This window comes from Peromyscus leucopus, chromosome 8b (genome assembly GCF_004664715.2).
Source record: "Peromyscus leucopus breed LL Stock chromosome 8b, UCI_PerLeu_2.1, whole genome shotgun sequence".
Lineage (NCBI taxonomy): Eukaryota > Metazoa > Chordata > Mammalia > Rodentia > Cricetidae > Peromyscus > Peromyscus leucopus.
In genome coordinates this window covers 47,889,942-47,911,054 of record NC_051086.1, presented here as the reverse complement: position 1 = coordinate 47,911,054, position 21,113 = coordinate 47,889,942, and the positions used below count along the sequence as shown (strand labels likewise).

At 45.9% G+C, this 21,113-nt stretch overlaps 1 protein-coding gene across 4 annotated transcripts in view; it reads left to right on the top strand.

The window, feature by feature from the left end:
* The window catches only part of Arhgap44 (Rho GTPase activating protein 44), a 174,459-nt gene that overhangs the window by 96,662 nt on the left and 56,684 nt on the right, over positions 1-21,113 (top strand). For all 4 annotated transcript variants that reach the window (XM_028869347.2, XM_028869345.2, XM_028869344.2 and 1 more), the window contains exons 4-7: positions 4,769-4,845; positions 11,439-11,550; positions 13,993-14,069; positions 19,743-19,860. In XM_028869347.2, coding sequence (XP_028725180.1) covers positions 4,769-4,845; positions 11,439-11,550; positions 13,993-14,069; positions 19,743-19,860 — 384 coding nt within the window. The remainder of the gene's footprint in view (positions 1-4,768; positions 4,846-11,438; positions 11,551-13,992; positions 14,070-19,742; positions 19,861-21,113) is intronic.

Here is a 21,113-nt window from a genome sequence, read left to right as displayed (position 1 = left end):
TGAGAAAAAAAAAAAAGACCAGGGAACCAGGAAAGAAGGAGAGAGGACACCAGGGGCCAGCCACCCAGATGCACAGCAAGCCACGGAGTAAGAAGTGAAGAAAGGTATATAGAATAGAGAAAGATAAAAGCCCAGAGGCAAAAAGGAAGATGTGATAATTTAAGAAAAGTTAGCTAGAAATAAGCCTGGCTAAGGCTGGGCATTCACAAGTAGTAAAAAGTCTCCATATGATTATTTAAAGCTGGGTGGAGGGCCCCCCCCCAAAGAGTAAAGAGTAAAAAGACAAAAACAAACAAACAAAAAACTACAAATCAGGCCTTAAATGTTGTTTCTCGTTTCCTTTAACAATTGGTCATGAAAGCTATGCCTTCTTGTCCATGGGGATGGGCAGTTTCTGCTGCTTTGGTGGTGAGAAGAGCATCATCATCTCATGGTTGCTGAGCTGTTCTGGATTCCCAGTGAAGGATGCAGAAGGGCAAGGATGTGTATCACGTTTCCATTTTGCATTCTTTCGTCCAGGCCAGTAACTTGTTAGTTGATAGTTGATAAGGTTCTGAGCTCTACCTATCTTATAAGAAAATCACATACAACAAGTAAATGTTGTATGCTCTCCCCTTTGTTTAACAAATATTAGAAAAAAAGGGGGCAAATATTAGGGAGCCCATGTCTATCATATAGGGTAGTGTATGTGTTAAGAAGCACATTCAGCTGGACCTCTGTCCTGGAAGGTTCAGGTTAGAAGCAAGCAGGTTCTAGGATGGGCATCGATTACATGGAGTGTGTCTTAGTGCTACAGAGCACATCACTAGGAATTCCATGGTGGGAAGTGGGCTTGTGATGGACACACACAAGACCATCAACCCGGAAGGATGCAGGGCCAGGGAGGAGTGAGACATCCCTTAGAAACAGAAGTGGCTTGGGAGCAAGTAGACTTCAGAGAAAGAGGAGGGAGGTGGCGTAAGCCAGGGCTGCAGGGGTTCCGGTTACTCCTGACAGGTCAGGGCTAACCTAGACTTGGACCTCATTCTTAAAGGTTTTGTGGCATCCCATTTGCTCACCACAGTGGGCGTGGTAGAAGGGAAGCCCAATAGACACATATGGGCATGACCTAGATGAGACTACAGAGAACATGGGAACTGGAAAGGCCGGCACATCTAAAAGATACTGCTAGCAGGGTATTCCGACTCTGCTTCGAATGGACAAGGAGCACCAGAAAAGAGGGACCTGAGTGGCCACTTACTCTTAGAGCTGAGATCACCCAGAGGGAAACATGAGCAGAGAAGACTAATGGCCTTTGAGTTAGGAACCCAGGACCTGCAGTTTTGGAAGCCCTCATAGGAGAGCCTAGCAAAGATCTACCCACTGGCTCAGCCTCGATCCCACATGGGATCCCTTATTCTTCCCTTTCCAGGCCCTCAGTCAGGCTTCCCGGAAACCCTGCTGACTCTGTGAATTTCTACTTCTCTTTGGCGTGCACCACCCTGGTCCCCTGGGGTTGTCATTTGATGACAGTTCTCATCACTCTCTTCTCTCTTCATATTTTATCTTCTACTACCTCCCAGGCAGGTAGTTAACGGGAGCATCAGATGAGGCCGCTGTCCCTGCTGAGTCCCACCAAAGGGCTCCCATCCACTGTGGAGCAGAGTCTGGACTCCTTAACGAGGCTTCTGTCCATTTTTTCTGAGCTCAGCTCTCGCTCCCATCTCGCTATAACCCTTCTCCAGCTGCACTGAGGTATTTCTGACAGCTGCATCCCCGACAGAGCCTTTGAACTCGCTCTGGTCTCTGTGTGCTATTCTTTCCCAGCATTTCAGGCCAGTGACTTTTATTCTTTGCTCTTCTCCAACTCCATCTTATCATCAAAGAGACCCCAACCAGTTACCCGGGGCACGGGCTTCTTCCTCTCCCGCAGCCCATCAGCCTGCCTGATTTCCTTCACAGTGCGTTATTAGAAGCACTCTGATCACTGGTCTCTGTCACTGATAACCAAGCTCCATGGGAACAGGGGTCTGGTCTCCACCAGCTGTGTTCTCAGTGCCTAAAACAGGGCCTGCCACATGGTAGGCGGAGATAAAAATAGACCAATGTCAGGAACAGACAGTCCAGGAGTATTTGAGGCACAGGATCTGCCTGACACACTAGCCCACCAATTTAAAATAACAGGCAATTTAGTGAGAGGGCTCTGAGGTCAAGCCTGGAGTCTCCGGCGAAGTGAAGCTGCTTCTTCATTTTGCCTGACCTTGAGTGAGTGAATGACTTCATGAGCCTTCGCTCCTTCATTTGGAAAGTGGTGGTAGCAATGATTTCTTACTCTGTGGAGTTGCTTGTGAGTTTAATGAGGTAGTACTTGTAAATGACTGTAGTGTGCTTAATGCTACTGTGGTCTGAGGGAGACGCCTTGGCCTTTAGGGGATTAAACCACACAAGCTGCTTTGTAGGACAGAGAATTGGAGGATAGTGGGAAGCAGTTTTCTGAGTAACATGAGAGAATACTAATACAGATACATGTGGGAAACAGAAGTTTATAAGGGGGAGACAGTGTACCTGAGTCATCTTACAGACCCTGCCTCTTAAGCCCAGGGTGATTTTAGAAAGAACAGTCATTTCAGACATGACAGATTGGTACATCTAAACCTGGGGACATTCTGTCTTTTCTTGTCTTATTCTTAAGTTCTTACCCGAACTCCAGAGCTAGGGACAAGTTCACTTTAATAGCTTGTCTTGGTGCCTGAAAACCACTGGCTGGCTTGAAGTCTGCTGCAGAATGCATTCGTTCACCAAGGATCAGGACCAGTGTGGATCCTTGGTGATGGAGGGAAACAAGTTTAGCAGCTGGGGACCCGTATGTATGAAATGGGGGTGGGCAGAGGGTGAGAGGAAGCAGCTAAGACCTGGATGATGGATGGTTGGTAGATATGAGGTGGCTGCAGAACCTATTTATGTGGAGGGTCTGCCCTCGCCTCAGGGAATTGCCTTAGAAATAGAAGTCAACTGTAGTCTACTGGGGTTACAGCCCCCTAGCATCCATCCCACCTGCTGCCTTGAGGATGTGCTGCCCCACCCCCCTTGACAGGAAGGCATCACCTCGTTTACTTCTTTCCGTGCCCCTGATGACTTATTTCTGATTTCTTGATTCCTAGAACATAGACCTGAATAAAAACACCAGTTGTTTTTATTACTATCCCCCCTCTTGTCTTTCTGACTTGGGAATCCAAGCCCTGAGATTCACCTCCATCTCTATCCTGGAAGGATGGTTAAACCATCAGTCAAGGACTTGTGTAAATACATTGTTATCCACTCAGTGGTTCAACAAGTTATTAAAAGCCAAGGAGTCAGCTCTAGATGAAATAATAGTAAAGGATATGAAAGACATTGTGATGCAAGCAGGAAGGCAAGATCGGGGTGAAGGATGATGCCTTGCTTACCAGCCCTGTCCCTGTGACAAAGTGTCTGACAGACGCTACCTGAGGGAAGAGGATTGTGTTGGCTCGTCATTTCAGGGGACCTTGGTCCATCATGGGAGAAGCCGTGGCTGGCAGCAGGGCTTGTGCTGTGACTTGCTCACGTGTCAGAGGATCAGGATGCAGAGAGCTCGGGCTGGAAGTGGGGCTGACCTGTAACTATCAAATGTGCATCCCTGGTGGAATGTGACCATCGTTACATCCACCATCCCATGATGAAAAGGTCACCACCAGCTGGGACCAACTGTTCACATGCATGAACCTGTAGGGAACATTTTACAATTAACCATAGCATATGCTAATGTTTAGAGGAATATGGTAAAAATGAACACATATGTGCAAGAGCAAGGTAAGGCATGCTTAGAATTTGAGTAGAAGGGTGCACAAGAAACTTGGCACCATCATGGCATCTGGTGAAGACTGAGGGATGTCCCTTCACAGGGATATTCTCTTATGCCATAGATGCTTAAATTGTTTCTAATTCTTCCGGTTGCCATACGGAGGCTGCTATTCACACTGATGGACTATACTTGTTCAGATACTTGTTTGCACCTTTAGGGGCATGTACCCTGGAGTGGAAAGGTAGCTTTGGTGAGCCTTTAAACTAGTACTGAACTTTGCAACTGTGAAGGACCGTTTTAAATTTCCAATAAGAGTGTGCTTCTAGGGCTGGAGAAATGGCTCAGCAGTTAAAGGCTAGGCTCACAACCAAAAATATGAGAATGCCCTTCTTCAAATGCTAAGCCAATGTTTATTTTCTATTTAAATGAATGTTGAATAGAGTCATCCATGTGGGTGTGTATGAGTGACAGCTCCTTGTTTGGATGACTGATTGGGTTTCCTTAGTCACTAATGAGCTGGGTTGCCTTTTTATGAGCTTGCTGGCCTTTTCTGCATACCACTATCTTATGTGAACACTTCTCTGTAGAGTATGCACTGTCTTGTTTCTAAAATAGGGTGGGTAGACTTTTCAACTAAATAGTGTTCAGGGGAAGTGAATGCATTGCTCAAACCTTTGTGAACATGATTATGAAATAGTCTGTTTTTTCCTTCTTGTTATCACTTCACCTTTAAAATGTAGATGTTAGGCTCATTTTCCAAAGTAGCATATTGATTACTTTTAATTTCCCACATTTTTTTTTTTTCATCTCTTAAGTCTGACACATATGAGCACTTTGGGATTACACATGTTTCGAAGTCAGATGTTTCACAGTTATTTTAATATAACATCCCTTCAGGCATTTTACTTTGTCCTTTCAGAAGACATGGATGAGAAGTTTTCAGTACAGCATTTGTTTCCTTTCCAGAAAAAGTTGCCTTTGACGACACTGGCTCAGTGCTTGATGGAGGGGTCTGCGATCCTGGGAGATGATACACTTCTTGGGTAAGGTGACACTGTGTGTGTGTGTGTGTGTGTGTGTGTGTGTGTGTGTGTGTGTGTGTGTATGTGTGCAAAATCTAGTTACGTCTCTGTGTGGAATTCAGGCACTAAGACTCCTCATGAACAGCGTCATCTGAGTTCTAGGTGTGAAAGGAGAAGATGTTACCAGGAAAATCAAAACCCTTAGGCAAAGTGCTGCTGTCTGTGACGTCAGGCAAGCGTCTGTGGGCAAGGGAACTTAAGTTTGGCGAAGGTCAGCAAGATCTCCAGGCTCAAGTGGAGCTAATGGTGACCTCCACCAGGTGTCAGAACTTATGAGGTTCCCAGCAGGACACGCCAAGGTAATTTGGTGCTGAAATCATCAGAATGTCTTTTCTCAGCTGCCAGCTCAGCACTCGTATAAGGAGGAAGAATAACAAGACAACATGGAAGAGAGTAGGAAATAGTAACTAAAGTGGAACGTTCCTAAACTAAACGATAACGAACCAAAGACCAAGTCCTTGATGAAGGACACTGAATCACATGGGCAGAATTGAATAAAACAAAGCAAACAGAACTCTTTAAAACTGAAAGTACGCTGCCAGTCAAAACTTAATTGAGTTAAAGTAGAGGTTATACACCAATGGAGAGCGAATGAACTTGGAAACAACACAATGCCATACAAGCCAAAGCTGTGAGCCATCACACTGTGAGGCGATGGGCACTGCACACCCACGCCATCTATCTCAAGGGGATTCCCCAAGAAGAAAGCAGAGAAGGGAAGTTTGTAGTCGATGATTTTTCAGCTGTAGCTGGGAAGACAAATATGTCTAAAATGAAGACGATCTAGAGAAGGGTATTTGTGATTTAAAGCCAGCCAGAGGAAAAAGATGATCACCTCTAACAGGGTGTTAAACTGATAGCAGACCATTGGTGAGTCAAATAAACACCAGGGGATGGGAGAGGATGTGTTCAGGTACCGAGTGAGAATTCAAGAAAACTAGAATTTTATGCTAAGTGGAGTCATTCTCTAAGAATAAAGGGGAAGTCAAGGGTTTTCAGGCAGAGAGTTAGCATTTGTGGAGTCACCATGAAGGTGCAGTTGACATATTGAATAGACTGAAAGTGGTGAGGTGTGCACAGCATGGAAGAACTTGAGGTTACTGTGTTGTAAGGGAGGACAAGGTTTATTTTCCCTCTAGCCTTTCTTGGTGGGCGCCTGGGCCAGAGCCCTGCAAACAAGATTAACAGCTTTCCCAGGAGGAGAGCAGACACTTCTTCCCAGCATGTGTAAGGCATGCACATGGGGTCGTTCAGTGATGAGTAACCCAGAGGTAGAACGTGGGCTTGTGCGGCATCTTGACAAAAGAGTAACGGTTTGAGAAGCAATGACAAGACAAAGCGAGAGGAGTTTCTGGGGCGGCAGATTGTGGGAAGGGAAAGACACGGGAGCTAATGAAAGGCAGGACCAGTTGGCAGAGATTGCAACGTGGGTTCCTGTAGCTGTCTTGGGGTCTGGAGGTGTCTGGTGATTAAGTTCTGCTCTTCCAGGTAGAAGGGAGGAGGAGGAGCGTGTGTGTAAATCCATTTCTTGCATTTAGGTGGGTGGAGGGGGAGAAAGATCCCACTTTTGACTTTCTTTTTATTTGCCCTCACCTCAAAATAATCCTTATGCCAAAGTGGTGTGATTTGAGTGGCTTATTCTGCTCTCTTTCATTGTAAACAAAATACAAGCATTGAGTTAAAAAAGCAACAGTATAAGAATGGTGGATTTGGTGGGTAAGAGCCTGGTAAAACTCAAACATCAGGCAGTAACAACAGGAGACATTGGGGAGGGAACACTGGTTTCAGATCTTATGTCATTTGTGGAGAAAGTAGGGTGTATTCCCTTTAAATTGATAGACAATGTATATGTGTTAGACAAGCAAAGAGAATAGGAAGCCTGGTATGGGGGCTTACACCCGTGATCTCTGCACTCAGGAGACCGAGGCAGGAGGATTGATACAAGTTGGGGACAGTCTGAGCTACCTAGTGAGTTCCAGAGTGGCCTGGGCCACAGTGTGAGACCCTCTGTATACATATAAAAGGGATCTGTGATGTCTTCAAGGGGACAGCCTTGGAAAGAACTACCAATGCACATGTGGACAAGAATAGAACGTGTCATGTATATCTTCCAAACTAGTAGAAAGAGTCCAAACTAGTAGAAAGAGAAGAATGAATGGAAGGAACAACAAGCAAGGGACTGGAAGCGAGAACTGTCCACAGAGGAAGTAGCGTGGCTAGGAAACAGTGGGTGAAGGTGCTGTGGTTTGAATGGAAAATGTCCCATGCAGGCTCCTGTATGTACCTTTGGTCCCCAGCTGGTGGCTGCCGGTTTGTGAACCTTTAGGAGGTAGGGCCTAGCTAAACAATGAGGTGCTCTCCTGGGCGGGCCTGGAGGATTATAGCCCACACTGCTCTTGTCTGATCTCTCTCCTGGTTGTACTGAGAGATGAGCAAGTAGTTCCTTGTGCTGTTTCTACCAGAGAGCTGTCTGCTGCCTGCCTTCCCACCCAGATGGACTGTATCTCTCGAAACCCCGAGTCAGAAGAAATCCTTCTTCCGTTAAGTTGCCTCATGTCTGGTGTTATAACTAATAGAGATGGTGATGGCATTTACTGCATGTATCCCCTGTCATCACAGATGGAAGTGGAATAAAGCAAACTTTTGAAAATAGAGAACATCGTAGGCACGTGAACACACTCTGCACACCGAGAGAAATGCAGTGACTCCACAGGAAGTCATTGATCTTGCTCCCTTCTAGAATCTACTAAAGCTAGAACACAGGCATTTTTGTTTTTCTTAAAGACCTAAGCCCACAATGTTAGTGAAAAGAAGAAAAAGATACCAGTGCCATAATTTTGTAAGCTTTTAGGCATAGGGATAACCAAGAGCAGACTGGATGAGGCTCAGTGTGGTCCACTTGCTTACCATACATGAAGTCTCTGGCTTGAGACCTCACAGCACTATAAAGACACGGTGACAGCCAAGGACCTTATCGGCGCATCCCAATACAATAACCCTCACACCAGCAGTTAGTCCACCAAGGTCTGGCATGATATACAGCAAGGAATTCTCTCATGCTCAGGAATGATGGCACCATGACTGCAGTCATGGGTCTTTGAGGATGAATGGGTTATTAAAATAATGAATGGGCATTGCAAGTCTTTCAGGTATGCAGGGAATCCAAAGCTTGCACAGTCCACACCTGCAGGAGATTTCCCTTCCTGTCCACCCCAGCACAGCTTTCCACAGGGGAGACACAGAAACACTTTTAAAATACTGAAGTCTGGGCACAGCAGGGTATAACAGTACCAAGGTATAACAGACGTGACACTCCTCAGCCTCGTGGCCCCGAGCTTTATTCCTCCTGTGAAGAAAGTAGAAGTATCTTTCCTGGAGAACCTGAGGGGCCCCAAGGAAGGACCTAAGCCTGTGAGGATGCTGCCCTTGGCATCCCTGCCCTTAAACAGAAGTGGGCACCAGATTTCCCCAAGCATCTGAGGGGGGGGGGGGAGTCTAACCTCCATCAGTCCATGAGAGAAATACGATTTGAAAGAACTAGAGATGGGGTGAGGAGGAAAGGTTTTAGATGAAGTGCTGGGTATATTTTTGACTGGTAGAGGAGAAGGCAGTGCAGCTATGAAATCAAAAGGATGTTGGTTTGGTACGGGATGTTTATCAGGCAGGAACATTCTGAAATCAAAAGCAAATTGGAAGAAGTAAAAAACAAATGGCTGCAGATGCAAAATTCTCAGTCGAAGATGATTTGGGGGAAATCATCCAGAAAATCAAGCATGAAGACAAAGCCATGGCAGATAGACAAACTTGGAAAATTAGAGGAACGATTCCAGAAGTCATGCTTAAACAGCGGGGGTGGGGGGGGGTGTGTGTTAAGAAAGAGAGGAAGGAATTATAATAATAATAAAAAGGAATAATCTGAAAGCATTTTCCAGATGGAAGGGCTTGAGTTCCTAACTGAAAGGGCCTGCTGAGCTCCTAGAGCAGTGGAAAAAACATTCATCTGAGCCTGAGGTTTGGGATCAGGAACAGCGGTGCCAGAAGACTGCACAAGCTTCTGGAAACAAACACTCTGCTACTGCAAAGAACCAGAATTGTGACTTGTGACGCCCCCAGACCCACCAAAAGCAACAAAGGAACCTAGCGAGTTAAAAACAAGCTTCCAAACTGGAAAAAGACACTGCTCAGTGCTCTACCCAAAGCCCAGTCTGTGGGAGCATGGAGAGGGATGTGAGGACCCTGACTTTAAAACAGGACTTTGCTTCCCCAGGAGGGGGAACAAAACAGAGGTGGATACAGGATGGAAGACAGAGGGCAGAGCCATGGCCAACCCCAGAAATACTGGAGGAAGATTCCCGGAAGACAGCTATGTCCTAGGGACAAAAAGAAGCCACTCCAGGCTGGCACGTGTCTAGGGAGATGAGTTCAAGAAGGCACAGCTCATACATATCAAGTGTTTAGTGCCCTGAGCCAATTGGAAAAGTGATTGGTATTTGGGGCTCAGTCAGACACACAGAAAGCAAGCAATCTGAACTGTGGTTCACTTTAGGGAAACTAAATGAGTGCAGAACTCAGTCCTGACAACCCACTAACGGTCCAGCTTAACTCCAGTAGCCCCTCCCTCAAATGCTTGAGACAAGTTTGCTCAGTTTGGAATAGTTAAATAGCCATTACCAGGTAAGTGTCTTTAACACAAAAATATTAAATCTGAAATGTTTCAAAAACTCAAACTTTGAAAAGTTTGGATTTGGCAGGATTGTAGAGATGACTTACAGGATTAGCTGCTCTGCAGAGGATCTGGGCCTAATTCCCAGCATCTATATGGCAGCTCACAACTGCCGGTAACTCTATTTCCTGGGAATCTGATGCCCTCTTCTGGCCTCCACAGGCACTGCACATATGTCATGAACAGAGTAGGGAAAAATACTCAGACATAAATAAAATTAAAGTTTGGATTTTTGGATAGGAATGTACAGGAATGCCTGTAATATATAGTCAAAATGTAAATACTGAACATCTACTAATTTAAATAAACAGAGAGTGAGGAAATGTAAGCACAAGTTAAATGATCATTTTCCATAGTTAGGAGTTAACAGCTAATGCTTAATGTTTTAAAAATCAAGAACTAGCATAAGGACTATGAAGGACAGTATCAGAAAGCTTAGTTAACACACCATCAGAAAGGTGCAAAGACTAAGCCACAAGGTGGGAGTTGGCATTTATAGTAGGTGACAGGAGGTGAATTAGAACCCGTGTTCCAAGATTTGTGACTATATGAAGAATTGTAAATAAATTCAAATAACTAAATCCCAACTCAGAAGTAGCCAAGAATGTGAGGAATACTTCATGGACCAGGTGTTTTAGAGGGCCTGAGAGAGATGCCATGCAGACTCACCAGTGTGACAGGAATCAAGACTTTCTTGCTGAGAGTTACCAGGGGCATAAAGTAGTGGAAACTCCCAAATATGCAAAAAAAAAAGGCTGCACATGCATATGCATGTATGAGCATGTATTATATTTGCATCGACCACAGCAGTGCTTATGTGCTCCCTAAAAACTTTCGACCATGGAAAAGCTTACTACATGGAGGGAGATGTGTTCATTAAAAAAAGAAACTATACATAACAAGATGATGGATTTTGCACAAGCAGACATGGATGAGGGCTAAAAATAGCTACATGTGAAAAGTCAGTAGACCCGAGGAAGCTCCGTAGTAGCGTTCTTGCTGGGCATGTCTACGTCCCTGGGGTGAACCCCTACACTAAGGGGACAAGCAATTTGCACAAAGTAAGTTGAATATAAAACCAGCGGTGGAAACATTTTTAACCAAGTGGTAGTAGCATCATGTTATATATGAGCATATTAGAATAGAGAGATTATTCTATCAGCTGAGGATAAATTGTGTCTGCTTAAACTTTCATTGACATTTAAAACTTGAGTTTTAACATGGTACTGTGTAAGGAAAACAGCCATTTAGGGAAAACTAACATCTTTGAAACAATCTCTTTTCTCAGAAAATGGATTAACTTTCTTTTTATTATGTCCTCTGTTATTTGGTCAGTATTGAGCAACTTGTGGGCTGACTTTTTCCATGGGACAATCACCTAAGTACTTGTCATGTACTAAGTAACTTTTCATGGCTTAAGAGTAAGTATTTTCTCCCAGTGAGCTCCCATCAGAATTGAGATTCGGTATTTATTTGAAGGTGTGGTGTGTTAGTGGATCCATCTTAGATGGTCTTTTCAGGAATCCCAGAGGAGAGAGAGAAGCAATTGAATCCATATGCTGGTGGATTTGGCTTGTGTGAGACTATTTTCTCCACATTTCTCATACCTCCCATGTATCTCTGTTGCTCCTGGCACCCAGCACCATTTGAAATAGGTGATAACTTCAGACATAGAGACAATGGGAACAGCTTGGCCACTGGTAGCCATAGAAACCAACCAGCGAGTTGACACAGACTTGGGGATGTTTATCAAGCCAGGAGTTGACAGAGTGTGACTCCGCACAGTGTGGTGGTCCAGGATATTCAGGTTGCCTTTCTCCCTTGCTTGCAGGAAGATGCTGAAGCTCTGTGGAGAGACAGAGGACAAGTTAGCTCAGGAACTGATCCACTTTGAGCTGCAAGTGGAGAGGGATGTGATTGAGCCCCTGTTCCTGCTGGCGGAGGTGAGACGCTGAGTGAGGCTGGGTCTGGGACAGAAAGATACCTTCTCCGTCCAGCCTTCTGCTCTTTCCTTCTCTCTTCCTGCTATCCAACCTTGCATTCCATCAGGAAACATCATACCATGATCACATACCATGATCAGGATTTCCACATATGGTGGAGCTTTCAGCTGCTTGCTGCTTTCTTCTCAGTTCACCGACTTCTCCGTTCACCTTCCCGATGGATTAAACATACAAAGCCAGCAACATCACCTCCATAACCCAAGTCCCAACTTCCATCACCCTGTCCCTTCCCAACATCCCCTCCCCTGCCCATCTCCAGTCTTCAGTAATAGTAGCATGGATGGCAGCTCCCTCCTGAGGAGTCTGGGAAACTGGCGCATGAGCCTCCATAAGGCCCCTGTGGTTGATGTCCTTTTCTGGATTTTACAAGATACTAAATTCAACTATTTTATTAAAAGGCAGTCTAAACGTCTGTCAGACAGTTTTCCTAGTTCCCACCTCGTGCGATTTTATCAAGGGAGACAAGAAGTGGCTGGGATATTTATGGGCCTCTCACTAGGGATCCTTTAGTTATTTTTCACCGGCCATACAAAACCCAACAGTTGCTCCACGTGGGAGATCCCAGCAACAATGGAACTTTCTGTACCTGAGCAGCAGTAGGCATGACCAACATGGAATGTGGTTATTTGTGCTACTGGAGGGACTCAGAGTTAATTCTAGTTAACTTTTGCTCATTTAAAGTTAAAGTTATGTCATCCCCCATGACTAGAAGTTTCAGAGGCTTGTTGCTCAGTCCATGTCCGGTTTCATCTCTAGATTGCCTTCAGTGTGTTCTTGTCTGTATTCTTTCTGAGTCAGTGGTCGTCTGGATAAGTAATTACTTAAATACCTATAAAGGTGATCAGAGAGCAAATTGATGTGGTGCTTTGACATGTCAGCAGAGAGCAGCTGGAGGACCCTTGATCACACACACTGTGGATGGAATCTATTGACCATTGTCCTCATTCCTATGCCACCCTAGGCAGGAACACTCACAAGAGGCACCTAGTGCTCTGAAGGGGGATAGGGCTTTGGCCAAAGCCTGAAACAACCCCAGAAGTTAGGGGGACTCAGCAGCAAAGCCCAGCCCCCTTGCTGAGACCTGAGTAGTGCTCTGCTTCCCCAGCCCTGCCCTGGGCTCTGCAGATTCTGATGATGCTTCTTGTTGTTGGAGTCCATGCACTCAGCACATCCTTCAGCCCAGCTTAGCTGAGTGGGTGGAAAGTGCTTCACAGAGCACCAGGTTTTCCTCACATTTTCCCCTAGTGTTTAAAAAAAAAAAAAACCACACAGTCCCAAGATGATTTTAGTTCAATTCATAGCCAATTTTCCTTTTTAATTCTCACATCCTGCCCTACTTTTGCTGGGCCTGGAACCAAAATCCTGCACTGGAATCTTCAAGGAAGTCATTTTTAGAAAGGAAAATTTAAAAAGAGCATCTACATACAACCAATATGGAAGAAGTCCTTGCGGAGAACTCCGTGGAGGCCGAGTTACTCACTGCTGACTGTGGGAAATCTTACTTTATCTCTATAAATATGCTAACATGCCTCCTTTGTTTCTATAAATATAAACTGTATGTCTTAGTGGTATCCCTTAGCATCTCAGGTCTGCTAAGGCAGGGCTTCTCTGTGCTCAGCTCTCCGTTTGAGTTTGGTCCCTTTGAGTTTAGGTGTCTAAATGGTGGGATGTCCCTCCTTCCTCCTGCATTTGGCTCTTGTGAAAGCAGACATGGAAATGATTGGGTCTGGTTTTTTTTTTTTTTTTTTTTTTTTGCCTTGTTTGTTTGCTTCTGGTTTGGCTAAGGGCAGGTGTGTAGCTACCCCCAGGGAAGCAGGAATACACAGAACCCAGAGGTGGTCCTAGGTGATGAGGGGCTTGCTGGGTGTCTGGGGAAGAGAGAAGAGGTGCAGCTCAGGGAAGGAATTGAGCATCTCATCTGCTGCTGGTCCAGGGCACAAAGGTCCATGTGTGCAAGATAAGTACATTTTAGAAATGCAGTGGGCAGGAGGGGGTGACCGCACTGTGTTACAGCCTTGAAATCCGAGTGACAGTGAATCTCTAGTGGATTTTCACACACACACACACACACACACACACACACACACACACACACACACACACACGGTCTGGGGAGGAAGAAGACAGTAGCTACACACGATAAGTTCAGTAGTTGACATCAAGTTGAACACATAAAGCATAATTCCTATTTGTTGATGACTAGCCCCAAGACAGTGACAAAGGGACAAATGTTTTGCTCTGAAAACAAGGGCCAGGAAACCTGTCGCAAACTCTCAGGTGACTGTCAGTAGTGATTCTTCAAGCATTCTTTGAGAGCCTAGCTCTTCAAGTATTCATCTTGACCTTGGAGCTGACTGTGTCTCTCCTCTTCTGGAACCACAGGTGGAAATTCCAAATATTCAAAAGCAAAGGAAACATTTAGCAAAGCTGGTGCTGGACATGGATTCTTCACGGACCAGGTAGAGTTTCTCCACTTCCTTCACAGCTTCTCTGGTAAGACCGTGAGATTTGGGTGGTGAGGGTAGGCTTTCGTGTGTGTGGAGGAGTTCTCATTCATTAAGTTTTTCTCTTTCTTTCTTTCTTTTTTTTTTTTGGTATTTTAAGACAGGATTTGCTGATATATGGCCCTGGCTGTCCTGAAACTCACTCTGTAGATCAGGCTGGCTTTGAACTCAGAGATCTGCCTGCCTCTGCCTCCCAAGTGTTGGGATTAAAGGCTTGTGCCACTGCCTGCCAGCCTTCATTAGTTTTTCTTAATACCCTCTGTGTAGCAGGCACTGGAGGTAACAGCAATGACCAGAAACAAGTTCCTTGCCCTTGTGGAACCTTCATGGGTTCCCTGCCTTGAGTTTGAAGACAGACCCTGGGCAAGAGGACAATTTTTGGCAGTCATACATTGAAGAGAAATCACACTGGGTAATTTTGGGGAAAAAAAAGATGGAGAAAACGGCATTACCATCAGATGGGGGAAAAGCAGAAGAGTGCTTTTTTGAGTAGGTGTTACTTGGTTTGTGTCTCATACAACCAGAAAGAGGTAATGATGCAAAGATGTGGGGCAAACTGTCTAAGCAGAGGGACACAGTGCATAGGCCCTCGGGTGCTGCATTTGAGGTACAGGAAGAAGGGGCGTGACTTGGAGGAGAGTGGGCATGAGGACCAGGAGGCAGGACAGAGATATGTCATGGGTGCAGCAAGGAGAGTATTTCTAACTCTGGATATGATGCGTGTCAGCTCCTGAAGGGGATGGTGTAGAGGCTCCCTGTTGTAGCCTTCTGTGAAGATCCTACTAGGCTGATCCCCATGTGCTACTCAGAGACTGCACACTTCCTGTTTCAGCAGGCCAATGACAGAGACCATTACATATGGGCATGGTACATATTTGCCTTTTATCTTTACAGTGCTCTGTGTGTGCGTGTACATGTGTGTGTATATATGTGCACGCACACATGTAAGTTGAAAGAATAAAAGTTCACACACACACTGATGTGGAAGGAACTGTTTTACCTTAAGTCCCTTGTAATTCAGTCTTAATCACCTCATCTCATTTTCCTTTCATGAAATGAACAAAACCAGGAAGCTCCTGGGCAGAGAGATTTAGGATTAAGAGCCCTACAATAGGGTTCAGAAGTCAGGAAACAAGATCCAGATCTGTTCTTTGGTAGACCTCTCAGTGGCCTTGGCTGAATCACTTCTTAGAATGTATTTCCTCACCTGTGCACAGGGAGTAACAGCCGTTGTCATCTGCAGAGGTATTAGGAGCATCAAGTAAGGTACTGTGTGGCCCTGCACTTCCCAGGTGCTTGTCAACAGTAAGCACATGCTATGAAAGGTTATTACACTGCGGGGGTGGGGTGGGGGACTCTACAGTCCCCTGAATGACATTTCCATAATACATTTTAGAAAGAAATAATAAGCTAATGCCTTTTGCTACAGATAATCAGATGAGCTTAAAATTAAATGGCTGGGAGCAAAATCAGTGTCTTCAAGGGAGGCTGTGGTGGTTAGAATGAAAAGCATCTCCCATAGAGTCGGGTATTTGAATACTCGATCCTCAGTTGGTGGCACTGTTTGGAGAGGTAATGGAAACTTTGGGAGACGGAGCTTTGCTGTAGGAAGTACATCACCCAGGATGGGCTTAGAGTTCATAGCCTCTTCCCACTTCTTGCTCTTTCTGCCTCCTGCCTGTGGCTGGAGGGGATGTGGTTTCTCAGCTTCCTGCCCAGTACCACGCCTCCCCTGCCATTATGGACTCTCTCCCTCGGGAACTGGAAGCCAGAATGAACGCTTTCTTCCATAAGTCACTGTTGATGATGGCATTTTGTCACAGCAACCAAAAGGGGCATTTGACATAACCCAGATAGGACTCTAGGAGCATCCCCATGCTGTGCTCTCAGGAAGGAGCCGGATGCATGAAGAATTTGGGTTTGCCATGCTCACAGTGCCTCTGTACTGCATACATGGGCATCCCATGACCCCACATTCGGATGTCAGATTAGAGTCATGGCAGTTGATTGGAGTCGTGCCGACCGCTCTTTGTTGTCATGAGTTGGACACCATGTCTCTGGGCCTGGCTCTTCACCCTGAGGTCTTCTTTGCTTCTATAAGGAAAAGGCAGATTTCCTGCCCAGAGTTTCTGGCTGGAGGACAGAAGGTTAGTGTGGGAGCATGTCGCTGTCATCCCACATGATTTTGTTTGGTCTTTTTATGAGAAAGGAGGTAACCCCTGAGAGGTGGCCATGGCTAGTCTTGAGCGACATTAAGCAATGTATACTTTCTGAAAGCCCAAGGAAGGGTCTGCAGGGCCTGTCATCCATGATTAGCACAGTTTCCATACCTCAGCTCGTCTGTAATGTATTCGGATCTGCTAAGGAAATCTGTCACTCCCCTTTTCCAATTTCTGTGCTTACAGATTTCAGCTTGGATGCGCCCCCCACCCCACCCCTTGTAGAAGCTGTCATCCACTGTCAGGGGGACACCTGACAGAAAGGTGTTAAGTGGTGGGGGGGAGATCTATTTTGCCTCCTAATTTGGAAATGCAGTCAGTCCATCCTGGTGGGGATGGTGTGGCTGGAACAGTTGGCAGCTAAGGCAGTAGGAGTTGGAGGTGACTGGGCATTGTGCTAGCCAGGAAGCAGAGCTTGGCTGGAAGAAAGGCCAGACTCTAAGTTTTTACCCCTGCCTTTGCCGTCACATGTCTGCCAGCCTGGCCCCATGTCCGGAGGGTTCCACAACCTCCCAAAACAGCTCCCCACCAGCTGGTGACCAATTGTACAAACGCAGGAGTCTGCAGAGGACTTTTCACTTTTAAACCACAGCAGACAAAGTCTTTGAAACCTTGGTATTTTAGGGGAAAAAAAAAAAAAAAGCAAAACCAAACCAAAGGCCCTTTGCGATCATCCTTAGGTCAGTGCAGTCCAGGCTTTTCTGTCGCCTACTTTGTGTCGTGAATTCGGTGAGAGAGGGTTGCTTGGCAGATATTGTCGGTAGCTCAGGCCCCTCACCATCTCAGCTGGCTTCCCGTCATGACTCTGCTTCAGTAACTGACGAGAAGGCTGACCCAAACCTTCAAGTTACCGGCTCTCCAGTCAGTTCAGGCGATGTAACGTCCTCAGCGACGGTTCTTGCTCTGTATCCCCTGGTTCTGATTGGCTATAGCCAGCTGGGGCCTTAGCTGCCTTGTAGGACTTTGCCGAAAGCCATATCACGCAGTCAGCCAGCCCGTGCTTCCTGCCATTTCCCTTAGAGCTGCACACTTAGTCAGCGAGGAGCAGCTGTCAGGATACAGCCGTGGCATTCACACTGAATTCCAGAGTGACACTGAATAGCAGGAATCGCAAGCTACTCTCCTGGGGGCAGCTGGTTCTCCGTGTCCCCCCTGCCCCCGCACAAATTCTCCATTCAGCTGCACTTGGTAGGTCCTTTTTGCTGGTGATGACCTGCATCGGCCCGTGAACTGGATTCGGTGCTTCCATATGAGCCCCTCCAAAGTCATTTTTCTCTATCCTCGCTCGGCACGGCTTGATCGATACTTCCATGACTGGATCTTTGAATTTCAGCACGACTCCAGCGAATCTGTCAGAGCCATCTTATTTATGCAGGGTTTAATGAGGGTTGAATCAAGCACATACATTTGTCACCATTTAAGTGATTCTGCCCTGTCGGCTTCAAGTCAATGAAATCGACCTAAATATGCTGAGAGTGATGTGAGCATTGAGCTCTGAACTGCAGCCCTCTGAAAGAGCAGTAAAGCCCTCTGACCTGCTGAGCCATCTCTCCAGCCCCCACACATTTTAAAGCATCTATTAGTTGGTTCTTCTTAGGTAGCCTGGACAGAGGGTAGCTGCATCTTGATCCTGTAATGAACGTGGAGGTGTCTTTGCTGTCTCATATGAATTACAGCTATGATGTTGAATAATGTGTATGGCCCAAATCCCTCATTACTTTCAAGTTTTATTTAAAGAGGTGGCTCTGGACAGTTCCAATGATCAGAACTGGGTCATTTGTGTAAAGCATGTCTCTATGGGAAGGGTCATTCAGGGATTCCTGCTGAACTGTTTTTTTACTGTTTCAGCTTTGGGAACTTGTTCAAAATGATCACTTTTCAAATTTCTCTGAACTCTTATCTGAGAATCAGAATGGCTCCCAGGGCATGTGTCTTCCTGGTAGCCTCTAACCAGCTCAGTGTCTGAGAGCCTTCCTATAATGGTTTTGCAGGTTGCATCCTAAGAGGCTGAGTGAGAACCCTGCACTTTGCTACTTTCTGCTATAAAAGCCCCCTTGGAGCCCATAGCCCCACATTCTAAGGGTTTTCCTGCAGATAACAAGAGAGAGAACTACCAGTTAGCTAGCTGTTGTTTAGATTCTTGACTTGGGACTTAGGATGTTGTACCCCTGGATTGGCCAGCTGCAGACATGGTCTCAGGGCTGGGGGAAGGTCCTTGTTTAGTTTGTATTTAAAAGAAACTGTTTCATCTTGGCACACAATTCATCAGAAGAGTTCCCAGGCAGAGTTCTCAGTTCTCTTGAAACGCCTGGCAACCTCTGACCACATTCCTACCTGAGCTCCATCAGTCCCTCTTAGGCAGGGCAGCTTCCCCGCCCCCACCCCCGCCATTTCCCCAATCCTTCATCTTCCTGATTTCCCAAGACCGAAGTCAGGCTTGGCTGCCATTTGTCATCCCAACTGCCCTGCTGTGCTCCTCACAGGCTAGAAATAGCTCTGTCTCTTGGAGATAAAAGATCCAGTGGACGAGTTAAGATGATGGACTGTTGTGGCTCTTTCTCCTACCTGCTGGTCCTGATGAGCCCATGAGGTCTCAGACTTACCAGAAGAGGAACCCTGCTGAGCCCTTTCTTCTTGCAGGGACATTCTGGTCCTTCTCTTGTCCCCTAATAGTGACTCCAGCAACCAGAAAGAAGTATTGGCACTTCTCCCTGTCTGAGTGTTTTCCTCAAGAGGCCAGGGTTCTCCCTGCGAGAGATGAGTTTTTACGGAAATACAAATGTGGTAACTAAAGGTTGAGAGGATGCTATTCCGTAGTTAGCGGTACAGATTTTAGCCTTCAGATGGGTTTTGAATCCTGTCAGTGCTTGCTTTACACCTCACATCCATTGTTGGCTTCAGCCGAGTAGGTGTGTTTCCAAACCCAGAAGCCCGTGGGGAACTTAAAGGAATGACGGAGACCATATTGAAAGGCAGAATTGGCAACTGTTAAATATGGAATGCATCACTATTAACAATTGTGAGCTTGACTAAGATTCAAATAGCTCTTAGCAAAAGCTGAGGTGATAGGTGTGTTAATTAGTTTGATTTAATCATGTTCATATACTAGCAGGTCACACCACACTCCATAAATGTCAACAGTTGTGATTTGTCAAGAGGACAGCGTCATTTGGCTTTAGTGCTTAGGAGGTAATAGAGAACCCAGTGGCAAACTGTAGTGTGCTGTTCCACTGTGGCAAGGGGAGCCCCTCGCCTGGTGTAGCGCTGGGGTCTCCTGGTCACACCTCTTTCCTTGCAGAAGTGTAGGTCCCGGGCTAACAACTTGAGGCCAGGTATTTCCTCAGCACTCTGTCCTATCCCCAGGGCCCCACCTGTCTCACACATCTTCTTCTCTCTTGTTTTCCCTCAGGTGGCAGCAGACTTCCAAGTCTTCAGGGCTCTCCAGCAGCCTTCAGCCTGCGGGTGCCAAAGCCGATGCCCTCAGGGAGGAGATGGAGGAGGCTGCCAACAGAGTGGAGATTTGCCGGGTATCTTTTCCCCTTGCTCCTCCCTCCTGGGCCAGACTGGGGAGTCCGTAGGGGTGGTCTGTGTTGTTCAGTGGGGTTTTCTTAAAACTCTGCTGGTGATGCTCCAGTTAATCAAAATGTCCAAAGAGTCCGTGCTGAGTTCAGACTCAGGACTGTGAGGGTGACCAGGACAGGGAGGCACAGGCCATCACTGATCTAATGTTGTAAGCAAAGAGTACATGACCTTCATTTTTGTGGGGAGCTTTAGGGCAACTTCATTCCAAAGAATACATTGTAGGTCCCTAGGTCAGCTGAGAATTTAGACTGAGCCACGACTTCTGTGATAGTAAAATGTTTCTCCTTCTTTGCTTTTTAATACTTTCTAACTGGGCCACTGTATCTATACCTATTGGGAGACACTTTAAATGTTATCTGTGGAGGTCATAAAAAAAAACAACAAAAAATGATTTCCCTTTTTCAAAGAGAGAATACCTAATTCTAAGAATGGGGATCCTGTACTTGTGGGATGATGTCACTCACTGCACACATTCCCATTCCCTTCGACTGTTGCCACCCCCGCACTGTGTAAGACATAATGAGTCATACACCATTCATAGTGCTGTCATATATATATGTATGTGTGTGTGTATATGTGTGTGTATGTATGTATTATATATGTATTTACATCTCTTTACATGTCTTTGTGTCAGTTTGGGTCCCTAGGAAAACTAAACCTATATAAACTATCTTTAAACCCAAATATTAGAAACCTCACTTCTTCTACAAATATATTGTATTCCTGTTGTCACAGTTGCTCATAAACTGTGTGGTGTGTGTGTGTGTGTGTGTGTGTGTGTGTGTGTGTGTGTGTGTGTGTTATGCACATGTGCATGCACACTGGCTATCGGACCAAGGGCTTCATCATGCTAGGCAAGCAATCTGCTACTGCGCTCTATCCTCAGCCATCCCATGCAGTTTGAAAGAAAGTGACCCTTTGCACACAGGTTATCTGTTCTTTGTGGCTTTCTTGCCTTGTACATTGACCTTCACTGCCACACTGTGCAGGTGGCTTTGAACTTGCATTCACATGCCATTCAGAATTTCCCTCTGGGATTAGAAACATTGAAGGACTTTCAAAGAATCCTCTGTCTCTCAGACTGTTATCCTGTGAAACCAAGCAGAGAAATCTAAACGCTTCAGATGCCAGATTCATTGTGATCTAGGCAGACTGGCCACTTGTGCTTCTGGGTCTCTGGCAAATCTCTGGCTAGTGT